General features: G+C 44.2%; 1 protein-coding gene and 1 pseudogene across 1 annotated transcript in view; both read right to left on the bottom strand.

The window, feature by feature from the left end:
• The window catches only part of Fbxw12 (F-box and WD repeat domain containing 12), a 40990-nt gene that overhangs the window by 19783 nt on the left and 5196 nt on the right, over positions 1 to 16011 (bottom strand). Inside the window, 3 exon segments of the mRNA XM_085688605.2 lie at positions 2219 to 2429; positions 7007 to 7169; positions 7171 to 7224. Of these exon segments, the coding sequence (XP_085544731.2) occupies positions 2219 to 2429; positions 7007 to 7169; positions 7171 to 7224 (428 nt within the window).
• Positions 15188 to 15306, bottom strand: LOC125393789 (5S ribosomal RNA; annotated as a pseudogene).

The raw sequence follows: 16011 nt of genomic DNA, 5'->3' as shown, positions 1-16011 counted from the left end.
GGGACTCTAACCTGGTAGAGACCATGAAGACAGTCCAGTGGACTGATAGATGCATGGCCTTGACCATGGAAGTGCAGGCTATGACACCGACAGTGTGAACAATCAATAATAGCCCGAACACTGGAAAGACACCTGTACTGAGAAAGGACCTTAGAACCCAGTGCCTAATACATGATAGAAATGTGTTGTGGGACAAAGACCTTGTACCCTGTCAATTGTATTGTTTTAAAAAAATGCTGATGCTTTTTTTTTTTAATTGAGAGAGGGACACATGCTCCCTCTAGTTCTATTGGCTGTACAGCTTTGACCAAGAAAGCAGGAATTGGCTTTTTATTTGTGTTCCAGACAATCTATCTCACTACACGGCCCGGGACTTCTTTCTGAAGACTTCCATGAAAGTAGTCAGCTACCCAAAATATCCTGCTGCTGCTGCAATTTTAGAAAAAATAAAATAAAATAAATAAAAATAATAATAATAAAAAAAAGTGCTGATTGACCAGTAGCCAGGCAGGAAGTATTGGCCGGGCAACTAGGCAGAAAGAGGCGGCTAAAGAGAATAGAAGAATTCTGGGAAGAGGAAAGAGTCGGTCTGCTGTTGTCACAGAGAAAACCAGACACAGAGGAAGCAAGATGAGACTGCCCCCCTGATAAAAGGTACCAAGCCACGTGGCTGACACAGACAAAAATTATGGGTTAATGTAGGATGTAAGAGTTAATAAGGCTGAGCTAGTAGGCCAGCCAGTTTATAATTAATATAGACCTCTGTGTGTTTCTTTGGGTCCAGGCAGAACAGAAACCTCTGTCAACATAAATGGAAATATGCTGCCCAAGAGAGCAGGGTAGAGTGTAGTGACCAGTTGAATGCGGCCAGCAAAGAGGCTTGGGCTCACGGTTAGCTAAGGCGCCTTCTGCTCCCTTTACAAAGACTTGCATCATCACGGGGATACACGCCTTTAACCCCAGAGTCCAATCATGGGGATACACGCCTTTAACCCCAGAGTCCAATCATCACAGGGATGCACGCCTTTAACCCCAGAGTCCAGTGGATAACTAAGTTCAAAGGTCAGCCTGATCTACAGAACAAGTTCCAGGACAGCCAGGATTATACAGAAACCCAATCTCAAAAAAAAAAATAAGTAAATAAAAATTAAACAACCAAAGTCATGCATTTATGACTTCATATGAGTACTTCTGGGAGAGATAAGAAAATAGCGTTTGTTTTAAACTTAAAAATTGTTTTTACATGATTGTTTGTGTGGGTATTCATGCCACAGGCACACAAGTGACAGTCAGGGACAACTGGAGGGGTTTAGTTTAATTCCCATATGGTGAAAGGACTAAGCTATAAGGCTTGGCAGCTGAGTGTCCCTGTGTCTAGGACAGTGGTTTTCAACTTTCCTAATGCTGAGACTTTTAATACAGTTTTTCATGTTGTAGTGACCCTCAATCATAAAATTATTTTTCATCGCTACTTCATAACTAATTTTGCTGTTATGAGTCAAAATGTAAATATTTTTTGAGGGGGCTGGAGAGATGGCTCAGTGGTTAAGAGCATTGCCTGCTCTTCCAAAGGTCCTGAGTTCAATTCCCGGCAACCACATGGTGGCTCACAACCATCTGTGGTGAGGTCTGGTACCCTCTTCTGGTCTGCAGACAGAATATTGTATACATAGTAAATAAATAAATATTTAAAAAAATATTTTTTGAGACAGAGGTTTGCCAAAGGGGTCATGACCCACAGATTGAGAACCACCTCTCTAAGTCATTTTGACGATCCCATAATAAAGGGGTTTTGTTGTTGTTTTGTTTTGTTTTATTTGTTTGTTTGGTTTGGTTTTTGGTTTTGTTTCATTTTTGTTTTTGTTTTTTTGAGACAGTTTCTTATGTAACAGCCCTTGCTGGTCTGGAACTCACTTTGTAGGCCAGGCTGGCATTGAACTTGCCTCAAACTCACAGAATTTGCCTGTTTCTGCCTCCTGCGTGCTGGGATTAAAAGGTGTACACCACCATTCTTGGCCTTTTACTGTTTTAAGCTATCATTAGCGTGTGCATATCTATGTGCATGTATGCACGAAGGCGCACATGCTAAGCCCCCTCACCAGCCTGATCTTTGTTTTATGAGATGGCCCTTTTGTGAAGCTTTCCAGCTGTAGGCTCCCAATTTGAGGTATGTGTCATCATGCCTGGCTTGAGAAATTTTTAAGGTGGCGAGGTTTACCTCTAACATCTATTTTGCTCTTGTTTTTTTCCATTTTTATATCATACGTGGTAAATCCCAAGGCTCTGTGAGGGCCTCTCTGGAACATCAGCGTTATCCTGTCTTCCCGCCATGGGGTCCAGAAGGTGCTGTCGCATAACGTAGGTGTTATAGCAGCAAGCACGGGGGTGGGGTACTCCATTGGCCTCAGTAAGCTGTTCATCAAAAACACCTGCGGAGAGAGGGTTGCACAGCAGAGTTGGTAAGAGCAGCTCAGTGGGGGTCTGGCACGCCCGCACCTGGCGGGGAGGGGCTTTAGAGAACCGGCCGGTGTGGCTGGCTCCATCTGCCACTGCAGACAGGGCCCAGCAGTCATTGCTTCTGCTTAATGAAATTGTAACTGTCTTCCTGCCTCTCCTGCCATGTTCTGAGACAGAAATAGAATGGAGTCCCTGACCTAGGTCACAGGGTGATTCAATGACCTTCACAACGAACTCCTCATCAAATAAAAGTAGAGGGCCAGTTCAGAACTGATTTTTTTGTTTGTTTTTTTAATGAGGAGGCATTGAGACAGTCTGAGCATAACCCAGGCTGGCTCTGAAAGTACAGCAATGTACAAAAAGCAAATAGATATGCATGGGCCCTGAGGAAGGGCTTGGCCTCTGAGCAGACCGTCTGCCTCCCAGTACCTATGAACTAGCACCAGAGAACAGGGAGTTAAGAGGGAAGGGAGTAGAAAGAGCACCGGTTACATGTGGGTTCCCTCTTTTCCCTCGGTCCATCAACCACGGGGGCAGAAGCAGCAAGCAAGGCCTTGTCTGGGCTGTGAGCAAGACAGAAATACCTTCCGGGAGACTGCTTTGGTGTTAGAATTCAGCTTTATTCCAGAGTAAGGAAAATACACAGGAAGGGGACAGTGGCTGGGGCATCACCTAATTTGTATTAGACAGCACCCTCCTATCCTAAGGCTCCGAATGTGGCAGCAGGGTCCTATCCTAAGGCTCCGTCCAACACAAGGTCTGTTTATCTTTTGGGCAGCAGGCAGAAAGCTTCAAGCTTCTTCAGGGAACTGTGTCAAGGGCCACACCTGAGATAAGTCAGGCACCGTGCTTAGAGACATTCTCCAAACAAGGTTAGACTACAGAAAGATAGCAGGAAGAATTCAGGGGGTGGGGAGGGAAAGGGGCAGCAAGGGACAAGTCCTCCAAATTGTGCCTAGTTCGGAGAGAACTGCCGGGCCATGGTCATGACTGACTGCAACATCTGACCAGCAGGGCCTCCCAACAGGTTCGGTGGCCCATATCTGAAATCCAGCACTAGAGGTGGATTCCTGGGGAGGATAGGAGCACAGTCCAGGAAGATTGCTGTGAGTTCAGGGCCAGCAAAGTAAAGGCCTCCAGGGACCCTTATTCTACCTGTCTTTGGCTGAGCCAGGTTTCAAGGACACTAATAGACATTTGCCGTAGTGACTGAGCAGTGTTGCTTCCCAGAGCATCACTTCTGACTGAGGACAACAGGGTCCAGGAGAGAGGAGCGGTCTGTCTAGTCCTCCCTGAGGGCAGGACCATCCTTGACTCTCCCGCCCAGAAGTTGAAGGTGCTGGAACGGACCTACCTTTGGAGAGATGTGTGGATGTTTCTTATTCAGGAAGACCCATGTCTTCTGAGGAGAGCAACAGAGAGTGTCAATAGTGTCCTTCAATGCAGGAAGTCTAGAAACAAGTTGTAATTCGGGAATCCGTGTCACCTGTCTGAAATCAAAGCACCAGCAGTCAATCAGTAGGAAAACCTGAAACATGAAGGAAGCAGCACTGGCAACTCTGAGACGCACCAGCCTGCCCCCCAGAGTGGCTCAGACAATCCCACCAAGTAAGACTTCCTACGAGCCCAGGGGGACAGCTCAGGCGTACTGTGCCTGCCTCGGGTGGCTCACCCTTGCCTGCTCCAAGGGGTCTGAATCTCTCTCTTCTTGACTTTGTGGGCACCTGTACTCACATGCACAGACCTACACACAGTCACATTATTAAAAATAGACCTTTAATCGGGGCCATGGTGGCACGTGCCTTTAATCCCAGCACTCGGGAAGCAAGGGCAGGTGGATCTCTGAGGCCAGCCTGATCTACAGTGCAAGTTCCAGGACTGGCTCCAAAGCTACACAGAAAAACACTGTCTCGAAAAACAAAACAAAAAATAGATTTTTTAAAAAATGAGACATGGGGGCTGGAGAGGTGACTCAGAGGTTAAGAGAACTGGCAGTTCTTCCAGAGGACCTGAGTTCAATTCCTAGCACCCACACGGTGGCTCACAACCATCTGTAATGAGATCTGGTGCCCTCTTCTGGCATGCAGACGTGCATGCAGGCAAAACACTGTAGGCATAATAAATTAAAAAAAATATATATCTACAGCCAAAAAAGAAAATTTTAAGAAATAAAAAAATGAGAGCTTCTGGGACTGGAGAGGTGGCTCAGCGGTTTTTGAGAGCAGCACCCACACAGGAGCTCACAACTGCTAACTCCAGTCCTAGGGGCTCCAATGACTTCTTATTCTGACCTCCAAGGGCACTAAACATAGTGCACCACCAGGCCCAGGATGATTTTTTTAAATATTTATTTATTTATTATGTATACAATATTCTGTCTGCCTGTATGCCTGAAGGCCAGAAGAGGGCACCAGACCTCATTACAGATGGTTGTGAGCCACCATGTGGTTGCTGGGAATTGAACTCAGGACCTTTGGAAGAGCAGGCAATGCTTCTTAACCGCTGAGCCATTTCTCCAGCCCCGCTCCAGGATGAATTTTTTTTGTTCGTTTTTCAAAACAAGGTTTCTCTGTGAAACAGTCATAGCTGTCCTGAGACTTGCTCTGTAGACCAGGCTGGCCTCAAACTCAGAGTTCAGCCTGCCTTTGCTTCCCAAGTGCTGGCATTAAAGACATGTGCTACCACTGCCTGACTACACAATTTTTTTTAAAAAAGAGACTTTTACAGGGCGGTGTTTCACACCTTTAATCACAATACTTGGCAGAGGCAGGTGGATCTCTAGGTTCGAGGCCAACCTGGTCTACATAGTGAGTAGTGAGCTTCAGGACAGCCAGGACTACACAGAGAAACCCTTCTCAAAAAACAATCAAAAAACAAAACAATATGACTTTTTCAGGGCATGGTAGCATATGTCTTTAACCCCAGCACTCAGGAGATAAAGGCAGGCTAATCTCTGAGTTTGAAGATAGCATGGTCTACACAGTGAGTTTCAGGCCAGCCAGGACTACATCATAAGACTTTGACTCAAATACACACACATATATGAGGAGGGAGATTTTCTAAGTCCTAAACCACTCTTCCCCAAGGACTCACTGGGGTGTCAACATTATACTTTTTCCTTATTATCTGATAAAATTCACAGTTTTCTCTCCACTATTTCTTTCCAAATTATGGACTCCACATTCGTAAATATTTGAGTGCTGGAGAGATGGCTCAGTGGTTAAGGGCACTGGCTGCTCTTGCAGAAGACCTGGGTTCAATTCCCAGCACCCACACAACAGTCCACAACTGTCTGTAACTCCAGTGCCAGGGAATCTGATACTCTCATGCAGATGTACATGCAAGGAAAACACCCAGTACACATAAAACAAGAATAAATAAAACATTAAAAATAATAATAAACATTTGAAAGAAGCAAAAATGTTGTCTGAGGTTTTCTGTCCTGCCTGGTTCCTGCCCAGTTCCCGCAATTGTTAAGTCCCAAAGAAATCACACAGAGGTCTACATTAGTTATAAACTGATTGACACATTAGCTCAGGCTTCTTATTAACTCTTTTAACTTATATTAGCCCATTATTCTTGTCTATGTTAGCCACATGGCTCAGTACCTTTTTCAGCGAGACAGTCATAGCTTGTTTGCTCTGTGGCTGGGTCAGGACTGCTGAGGAATGGACTTTCTTCTTCCCAGAATTCTCCTGTTCTCATTGACCCACCTCTACTTCCTGTCTGGTTGTCCCGCCTATACTTCCTGCCTGGCTACTGGCCAATCAGCAGTTTATTTAAAATATAATTGACAGACTACAGACCATTGCCCCACACCACAAAAATGTAAAATCATTTAGAAAAATTGTGTGTTGTATGTATATTTGTGCATGTGTATGGAGATGTGCACACCTGTGCATACAGATCAGGCATCCTGCTCTCTCGGTCTCCACCTTATTCCCTTGAGGTAGTCTCTTACTGAACCTGGAGCAAGGCAGACTGGCAGCCAGCAAGCCCCAGTCACTCTTCTGTTTCCAACCCCAACAGCACTGGGGCCGCCGGCACACTTAGGTACTTTTTATTACCCACTTTTTATGTGATTGCCAGGGATTTGAACTCAGGTCTTCACGCTTGCACAGCAAACACTCCTACTCACTGAGCCATCTCGCCCCAGGCCTCCAGAAAATTGTTTTAAATTTTTAAAAACGCGGCTTAGGGGCACAGTGAGGGTGGCACACGTCTTTAATCCCAATACTTGAGAGACAGAGAGAGGCAGGAGGATCTCTGAGTTCCAGGCCAGCCTGGTCTACAAAGCAAGTTCTAGAACAGCCAGGCTACACAAAGAGACCTTGTCTTGAAAAACCAAACCAAAACAAAACAAAGAAAAGCAAGATGACTTAGGAATGGTACATGAGGTTAGCTCAGCCGTCTTTTATCCGTGTGCTGTGACTGACTCTCAGGTTTGCAGAGACAACTCCGAGAGGACAAACAGATTTGACAGTGATGGGACCTCAAACTGGCCAGTGTTTTGTTCTGTATGCCTACTCTAGATTTGGGGGTTGCTTACCAAGACAAATGGGCCATCCTTTGTAAGAACAGCTTCCAGCGACCCACAGGAGGCAGACATGGCATTAGTCGCCAGAGCATCCCTGTCATGACAGTTCCACACCTTGATGGCTGCTTCCATATTTATGGTGATTGCAAAGTGTATCTCAGAGAGCGTAGCCACTTTCAATCTGGGCAGACTGTGCTGGGCTTTCCCAGGTCATAACACCCTGCGGAACAAGGGCAGTCGTGTGTCTGAGGAGCTATTTCCACTGCTTTCACCCACCAACTTTAATTGGAAGCCTTTTCCAGACTGGAACCACTTCTTACACGCAAAGGACATAAAAATTCTAAGTATCTCTAGCTAGGCATGGTGGCACACGCCTGTCACCCCAGCCCAGAGAGGCAGAGGCAGGAGGAATACTGTAAGTTTGAGGCCGGTTTGGTTTACATTATCGAGTTACAGGCCAGTTGGGGCTACACTACAAGGATATCTCAAAAAAGAAAAAAGATACAACAAAAAAGAAAACTATAACCATCTAGATTACTTATGGGGTGGGAGTGGACATGAAAACAGGACATATATTCTATGCCCAGAGGTAAGCATTCACTCCACAGACTGTAAAGAAAAACATGGCTGGTGATTTGCCTCAGCAGGCACTTGCCCGCAAACCAGATGATACGAATGCAATCCCCAGGAACCGCATGGCAGAAGGAGAGAACTGACTCTCACAAACATGTATGAAGAACAGTCACCCTATACCAGTTTAGCCTTTTACTAACAGTGTAGCATGCATTGCCTTCTTATTGCCATGTCTCGTGGGGCTAGTGTTTGGTTGGTTTTTTTTTAATTTATTTTATTTATGTTTTTGAGATGGTCTCTCTACAGTCCTAGTTGTCCTGGAACTCATTATATGTAGACCAGGCTGAACTCAAGCTCAGATTTCCATGATAGGGGAGTTCAGCCAATCATATTCTGTCTGTGAGGCGTGTTGCCCTAAGGCAAAAGTTTACCTATAAACCTGGAGGGTGCACCGCCGCCCCCCCACCCCCACCCCTTGCTCTGGCCTGGATTCAGCGTTCCAGACGGTTGGAATTCTGGTGTTAGTTTTTCCTTCTGTTTTATTAAAGCTGTATCTTTTGTAAGATAGTCTGGGGACTTTTCATTACTGATCGCACTGTGTCTTCATTTCCACCTGCCTCTGCCTCCTGAATGCTGAGGTTAAAGGCCTTGGCCACCACTTCTGGCAGTATTAACTTTGGTTTGTTGGGTTTTCAAGACTTGGATTCTCTGTGTAGTCCTAGTGTCTTGGAACTTACTCTGTAGACCAGGCTGACCTCATCCAACTGCCTCTCCCTAATGCTAGGATTAAAAGCATGCACCAACATACTCCACTTAAAATTGTTTTATAACACACAAAACCTGTTCACAATGACTTAATCATCACAAAATTTGTTATTGTATCACCAGCTCTTATACATCGAAAATAAAAATCAGCTTCTCTTTCAGGCTTTTCTTTAGCTTAGAAACATCATACACACATACGCACACACACACACACACACACACACACACCACACAAACACCCACCACCACCACCCAAAAAGCCAAAAGCATAAATATTAAGGGAATTTAATAAAAATATAGACAATAGGGCTGGACAGATGGCTCAGAGGTTAAGAGCATTGCCTGCTCTTCCAAAGGTCCTGAATTCAATTCCCAGCAACCACATGGTGGCTCACAACCATCTGTAACAGGGTCTGGTACCCTCTTCTGGCCTGCAGGCACATATACAGACAGAATATTGTATACATAATAAATAAATAAATATTTGAAAAAAAATATAGACAATAATCAATATGACCATTTCTAAGCCCTAACTCCATTTGCATGGGAACTATTAGTAACCCCTTTCTTCCCCTAAACGCAATCTCCTCTTTGAGTTAATCTTTCACTAAAATGCGACTCCCACTTTGATTCTTTTGAAAGGTAACCCATCAAAGTGTTTAGTACCATGTAGCACAGGACTCTAAGTCTCAAGAGGCTGAAGTCAAGTTCCACACTTAGCTCTCTGCCAGGTAACCTAATCCATCATTGTATCCTAGCACTTAGGGGCAGAACTAAGAGGGTTCCTATGAGTCTGAGGCCAGGCTAGGCTACCTAGTGAGTTCTAGGACCTTTTGATATTCTGTCTTAATCAATCTCCTAAAAGAGAACAACAAGAAAATAATTTAAAAAACTAAAAAACCTTCGACCTCAAGATCATCCAGTTCATTATAGTACATTTCCACTTTGTTGTGACAATTGACAATGTTTCTAAACATTTGTGACCTAACAAGCCAAACAAAACAGTGACTTAACTAACAAACAAATAAAAACAAAACACATTTGCTGGGTGTGTTGGCTCATGCCTTTAGTCCCAGCACTCAGGAGGCAGGCAGATCTCTGTTTAGTTGGAGGTCAGCCTGGTCGGCATAGTTCCAGAGCAGCCAGGACAACTCGTTGAGACTTTCTCTCAAACAATGTTCATTCTATCACTATATAGCATGGACTCTTTTACCTTTTAAGACAAAAAGAAAAGTGTTTGAGAGCAGAGGATAAGCAGTATGTTCTCTTAGAAGCATTCAGCATTCGTTCACCCACTTCTCCATGGGGGTGGGGGCACAGACACACAGCTGTGTACTTTGATACATGACTACTGAGCACTGGGATTCAACCGTAGAAAAAAATGAAACCTTGCAAACTCAGAACAGGGAAGGTCATAGCAAGATAAAGAATATCGTCACCTACTGCTAGCATCTTCATCTATAAGAAGATCAGTCACCCCCCCCCCAGAGATAATAAAGAATCTCGCCTACCAGAGCCCCCCATAGAATGCTGTAACCTGGAGTCTCCTCAAGAAGAAAGCTAGCCCTATGTTTATACTGCTCTGGGAGAAAAGCTGCAAACCCAAATATGGGACCCCATAGATTGTCCTGGAGTAGGAAAGCCTGCACACCCCATTCCTGGGACCCCATAGACTGCTCTGACGCCCCATGCCTGAGAGTCAGATAAGTCTACCTGGAACCTCATAGACATTCTACTACACCGGCTCAGCAAATGGCTGTCTCACAAGTCAGAGTACACAAGAAAACTCTTGCCCAAACCAGCAGGGAGTGCACAGTGGGGATCTGGTGTCATGATGCAGAAGCAAACCATGGGTACTTTCCTCAAGAACCACAGGCATAGCCAGGCCTGTGTACTTTCCCACAGGGACTAGGGTAAAGAGTAGGGCCCTGTATGGTTCACACTATCCCTCTCCCAGGGCTTTAACAAGGGCTCCCAACCTTTAACAAACCAGATGGGAAAAGAGAACCAAGATTCCCCTGATTCTCCCACACACAGGTGTACTGGTGCTGTGTCAAGCAATGTTGCCACGGCTCCACTGCCTTTCCTCCCCTAAGACACACAGCTTAAGGTCCCAAGAGAAACAATGCCCAGTGCCAGCCGCATTCTGTTCTGTTTAGTTCCTGGGATGAGGTACCCAATCCCTGGTGGCAGAGACCACCATAGGAAGAATCCTGGGGAGAACAGCCTGTGTCTAGTGTCCCATCCCCAGGAGAGCACAGCTCCCGTTCTTAGTTACGCACACACAGGATCAGAAGATCTAAAAATCACAAAATTTTGCTTCTACAACACCTGCGTGGGTTCCCTAAATTGACCAAGCTGTGCCTTGACAAAATTTGTGTGCTGGTACCATGGGGGTCTCTCTATAAAGTCAGTTCTTTAGTAAAATCTATTAAAACTGAGTCAAGAGATATAAAAACACTTAAGAGATCAAGAGCAGGTATCAAAACAAAGCTCTTAACAAAAGGTCTCCCAAGATGCACCTCACCATAAAAAGACAGACACTACCCTAGGGTAAAAGGGTGAAAAAGGAATTCCAAGCAAATGGACCTAGGAAACAGACAGGTACTCTTTTAATGTCTGACAAAATAGACTTCAAACTGAAACTAGCCAGAAGAGATAAAGGTCACTTTATTCTGGTTAAGAAAATGATCTATTGCCAGGCAGTGGTGGCACGTGCTTTAATCCCAGCAGCGGAGTGTCTACGGAGTGGTTTAAGGACAGGCTCCAAAGCTACAGAGAAACCCTGTCTCAAAAAAAAAACAAAACAAAGAAAGATAGGAAGGAAGGAAGGAAGGAAGGAAAGAAGGAAGGAAGGAAGGAAGGAAGGAAAGAAAGAAAGAAAGAAAGAAAGAAAGAAAGAAAGAAAGAAAGAAAGAAAGAAAAAGAAGTGGTGCAGGAGAATTATCTGTATTCTGTCAATCATATTTTAATAAAACGCTGATTGGCCAGGCAGGCAGTATAGGCGGGAAAGCCAGACAGGAAGTAGGGGTGGAGCAAAGAGACTGGGAGTATTCTGGAAGCAGAAACTCTCTCAGCACTCCTGCGCAGATCACTGAAGAAGCAACATGTAAGCTGCCCCCGCTGGAAAAGGTACTGAGCCATTATGGCTAACATAGATGAGAATAATGGGTTAATATAAGTTATAAGAGTTAACAAGAAGCCTGACCTAATGAGCCAATCAGTTTATAACCTTATGGAGTCCTGTGTATGATTTTTCTTTGTTGCTTGCCGGCTGTTGGGGTACTGGGAGGGACAGAAACCCCAACAAGCCGGCCCTCATGTTACATATGGCGCCCAGACGTGGATAACTGAATCCACAGAAAGCTTGAGAAAGCTTGGGAAAGAATAGAGTAAAGCATGTTTTGTTGGTAGCAGCAATTTCTCAGGTCTACTTTGCTTGCTAGAGGCAAGCAAGCGCTCTCATCTGAGAGAGGCTTCCTGACTCAGCTTTAGCTGCAAAACCTTGCAGCTCTTTAAAGAGGTCCTGCCACAAAACACTTAAATGTTGTTGATGACAAGCTGAACGCATTCTTTTCAGTTTTCAGCTGTAGCAGGAGAAAAACTGTGCTGTTTTAAAATGCCGGCTATCTGGGCTGTCCTGCCAGAGCAAACTCTGACTCTTTCAGGCAGGCAGTCCGACTGAGTGTGGTCTGTGAGCAGAATGCTGCAGCTTGCTTGCTGGCAAGGACCTTGAAATGCCATAGAGTTGTGGCAGTGAACACAGCTCTGGCTGGTACCTCAGCCTTGAGGCTGAAAAGCTAAGGAATGAGCTGGATCTAGTCATCAAAGCCACAGCTCTCCATATTGCTTAGTAAATTAAAGACTCATATGGTCAGAAAAAGAAAAATATACAGTAAAGAGAGATTCAAAGAGGAAGAAAACCTCTAAATGGTTTACAGTGTGTATATGCAGACTAAAAGTTAAAGTTCTTAAAGTTAAAAGGAAAGAAAGAGAGTAGTTGGGTGTGGTGGTACACACCTTTAATCCCAATGCCTGGGAGGCAGAGGCATATTGACCTCTGTGACTTCAAGGGGTAGAGGTAGATTGACCTCTGTGACCTCAAGGTGTGGTAGTACACGCCTTTAATCCCAATGCCTGGGAGGCAGAGACAGATCTCTGTGAGTTCAAGGTGTGGTAGCATACACCTTTAATCCCAGCACTGGGGAGGCAGAGACAGGAGGATCTCTGAGTTCAAAGACAGCCTGGTCTACAGTGTTATTCCAGGACAAAGATATACAAAGATCCTGTCTCAAAAAGTAAAAGTAAAAATAAAAGAAATAGAGGTTAAAATAAAGCCACATAAAGATGGAAAATGCACAGAGAATCTTCATACTGTATGCTTTTATGCTCTCTTTAAATTGTTTGATTGCTGAGGAAGGAGCAACAACTGCTAAAAGACTTTTGTTTATAAATGCTGCTGAACTAACCCAAGATAGGAATTTTGAAAATACCTTGGCTTCAAAACTGAAGTCAAAAGGTATGTTACTTTGGAGAAGAGATTTTGCTTTTGTTTCCACAGAAAACGAGAGACTCTGGATTTATTCAGAGTTAAGAATAATCACCTTTGACCAAGGGAGGCCACCTGAAAAATCTCCGATAGGAACAGATGGCCCAGATGACAGAGGTCTACATCCAGAACTGATCCAAGACTGCTGCCTGAGATGATCGAGACTCACAGGATACTCCAGTCATGACTTGATTATAACTCTAAATTTTCTTTAGGTCCCCTTAAGACTATCAGCACCCCCAACCAGCAGGAAGTAGCCTGAAATACTACGCCCACATTCCCAACAAATGGATTATGGGTATTTTCCTTTGTTTAAAAAAAAAAAAGAGGGAAATGGTGCAGGAGAATTATCTGTATTCTGTCAATCATATTTTAATAAAACGCTGATTGGCCAGGCAGGCAGTATAGGCGGGAAAGCCAGACAGGAAGTAGGGGTGGAGCAAAGAGACTGGGAGTATTCTGGAAGCAGAAACTCTCTCAGCACTCCTGCGCAGATCACTGAAGAAGCAACATGTAAGCTGCCCCCGCTGGAAAAGGTACTGAGCCATTATGGCTAACATAGATGAGAATAATGGGTTAATATAAGTTATAAGAGTTAACAAGAAGCCTGACCTAATGAGCCAATCAGTTTATAACCTTATGGAGTCCTGTGTATGATTTTTCTTTGTTGCTTGCCGGCTGTTGGGGTACTGGGAGGGACAGAAACCCCAACAAGCCGGCCCTCATGTTACAAAGAAGGGATCCATCATCAAGGGGACATTGCAATTTTAAGCATATGCACCAAACAATGGGTACTCAAACTTGAAGAACAAACACCCCTGGAAAGTTACAGATTAATCCCAGCACGAAAGTAGTGGGTGACTTTAATACCCCACTCTCACCAACTGGCAGGCCATCCTGACAGAAAAATAAACAGAAATACTGAGTTAAATTGCTACATAGGTTAAAAAAACTTAAGACATCTATAGAACATTCTACCCAAATATTGTAGAATATATAGTATATATTCTAAGAGAAATGCTTGTATTCCATCTGATAACACTGGAATAAAGTTATAACCAACAGTCATAGGATCTATAGAACATATGCAAATTCACGAAGATCAAATTAACTGATGAATAGTGAGTGGAGTCATTGAAGAAATCAAAAGGGAACAAAGATTTCTAGAATTGAATGAAGACAAAAACCACAACATAGAAAAACCATCAGATATAGGGAAAGCCGTCCTAAGAGCAAAGCTTACAGATCCAAACTCCTGCATTAACGTATCAGAGAACACCAGAGAGAAGAGAAATCAGAAGGCAAAGGCAGAGGCAGGCGAATCTCTGAGTTCCAGGCTAACCAAGGCTACATAGTGAGACCTTCTCTCAAAACAAACTCTTCTCAGAGAAACCTCAAATAAGTGAATATGCCTGGGAAATAAAACACAGCGACCCCAATGTCAGACATAAATAAATCACTAAGATCCAGGCAAAGGGGCCAGTGAGGTAGGTGGCTTGGCTGGTAAAGGCACTTCCACAAAGACTAAGTTCAGTGTACTGACAACCACAAGACAAGAAGAGGAAACTGACTCCCACAGGTTGTCCTGACCTTCACACACGCCATGGTATTGTAGGCACATGCATGTGCACATACATACACAAATACATGTGTGATAAAGAGATGAGAAGAAATTAATGAAATGAAAATAAAAAACAAGGGGGCTGGAGAGATGGCTCAGTGGTTAAGAGCATTGCCTGCTCTTCCGAAGGTCCTGAGTTCAATTCCCAGCAACCACATGGTGGCTCACAACCATCTGTAATGAGATCTGGTGCCCTCTTCTGGTCTGCAGACATACACGTAGACAGATACTGTATACATAATAAATAAATAAATATTTTTTAAAAAAAACAAACTAAGTAAATTACACAAATCAATGAAATGACAGAAGATAGCCATGATGACAGAGATCAGCAAAATTCTGAAACTCATTAGGCTGTACTTTAAAAATAAATGCTTTCCAATGAATTAGAAAATAAAAATGGATACATTTCTAGGTGTACATGACCTGCCGAAATTAAACTAAGATATGAACAGGAATGTACACATGAATGCATTACCACATACATACACATGCAAAAAGGTAACACAAAGCAAAACAAAACAAAAAGCTGAACAAATAAATACCCAGGGCCAGATTAATTCCCTGGTGAAGTTTACCAAACCTCATAGTAAAACTAACACCAATGCTTCTCAAACCACTGCACACCACAGGGACATTAGGAAGGGACATTAACAAACTTTTATGTGTGCATTCTTTCTTTTTTAGCCTACAGCACCTGATATTCCCAAGTGGTCTCCCATCCAAGTACCAACCAGGCCTGACCCCGCTTAGCTTTCAAGACCAGATGAGATTGGGCGAGTTCAGGGTGGTATGGCTGTAGATGTGTGTGTTTTTTCAAGACAGGGTTTCTCGGTTAACAGTTCTGGCTCTCCCGGAACTCCCTTTGTAGACCAAGTTGGCCTCAACCTCAGAGTTTCACCTGCCTCTGCCTCCCATGTGCTAGGATTAAAGGTGTGCGCCACTACTGCCCCACTTCCAAATTCTTTCTATGAAGCTATTATTACCCAATACCAAACTAGAAAAAAAGACATAGCAAAAAAGGGGGAGGGAGAGCTGCAGGCTGAAGAGTAGTTGAGAGATTAAGAGCACAGGCTGCTCTTCAGAGGTCTTGTGTTCAATTCCCGGCAACCACACGGTGACTCACAGCCATCTGTAATGAGATTTGGTGCCCTCTTCTGGCCTGCAGGGATATATGCAGGCAGAACACTTGATACATAATAAACCATTTGGGCGCACACCTTCCTAGACCTGGATGGAGGGTGAGGCTTTGGACTTCCCACAGGGCAGGGCACCCTGACTTCTCTTAGGACTGGAGAGCGAGGGGGAGGGGGAGTGGGGGGAGTGGGAGGGAAATGGGATGGAAGGAGATGGAAAGTTTTAATAACAACAACAAAAAAAAAACAAGCAGTGTGTGTGGGGGGAGAGTAACAGTCAATCCCCCGATGAACATAAATACAGAAATTCTCAACAAAATACTTGCAAATCAAATTCAAGAGTACACCAGGGGGCTGGAAAAATGGCTCAACG

The sequence above is a fragment of the Myodes glareolus genome, chromosome 4 (genome assembly GCF_982192425.1).
Source record: "Myodes glareolus chromosome 4, mMyoGla1.1, whole genome shotgun sequence".
Taxonomy (NCBI): Eukaryota; Metazoa; Chordata; class Mammalia; order Rodentia; family Cricetidae; genus Myodes; species Myodes glareolus.
This window is presented reverse-complemented; position numbering and strand designations above follow the sequence as displayed.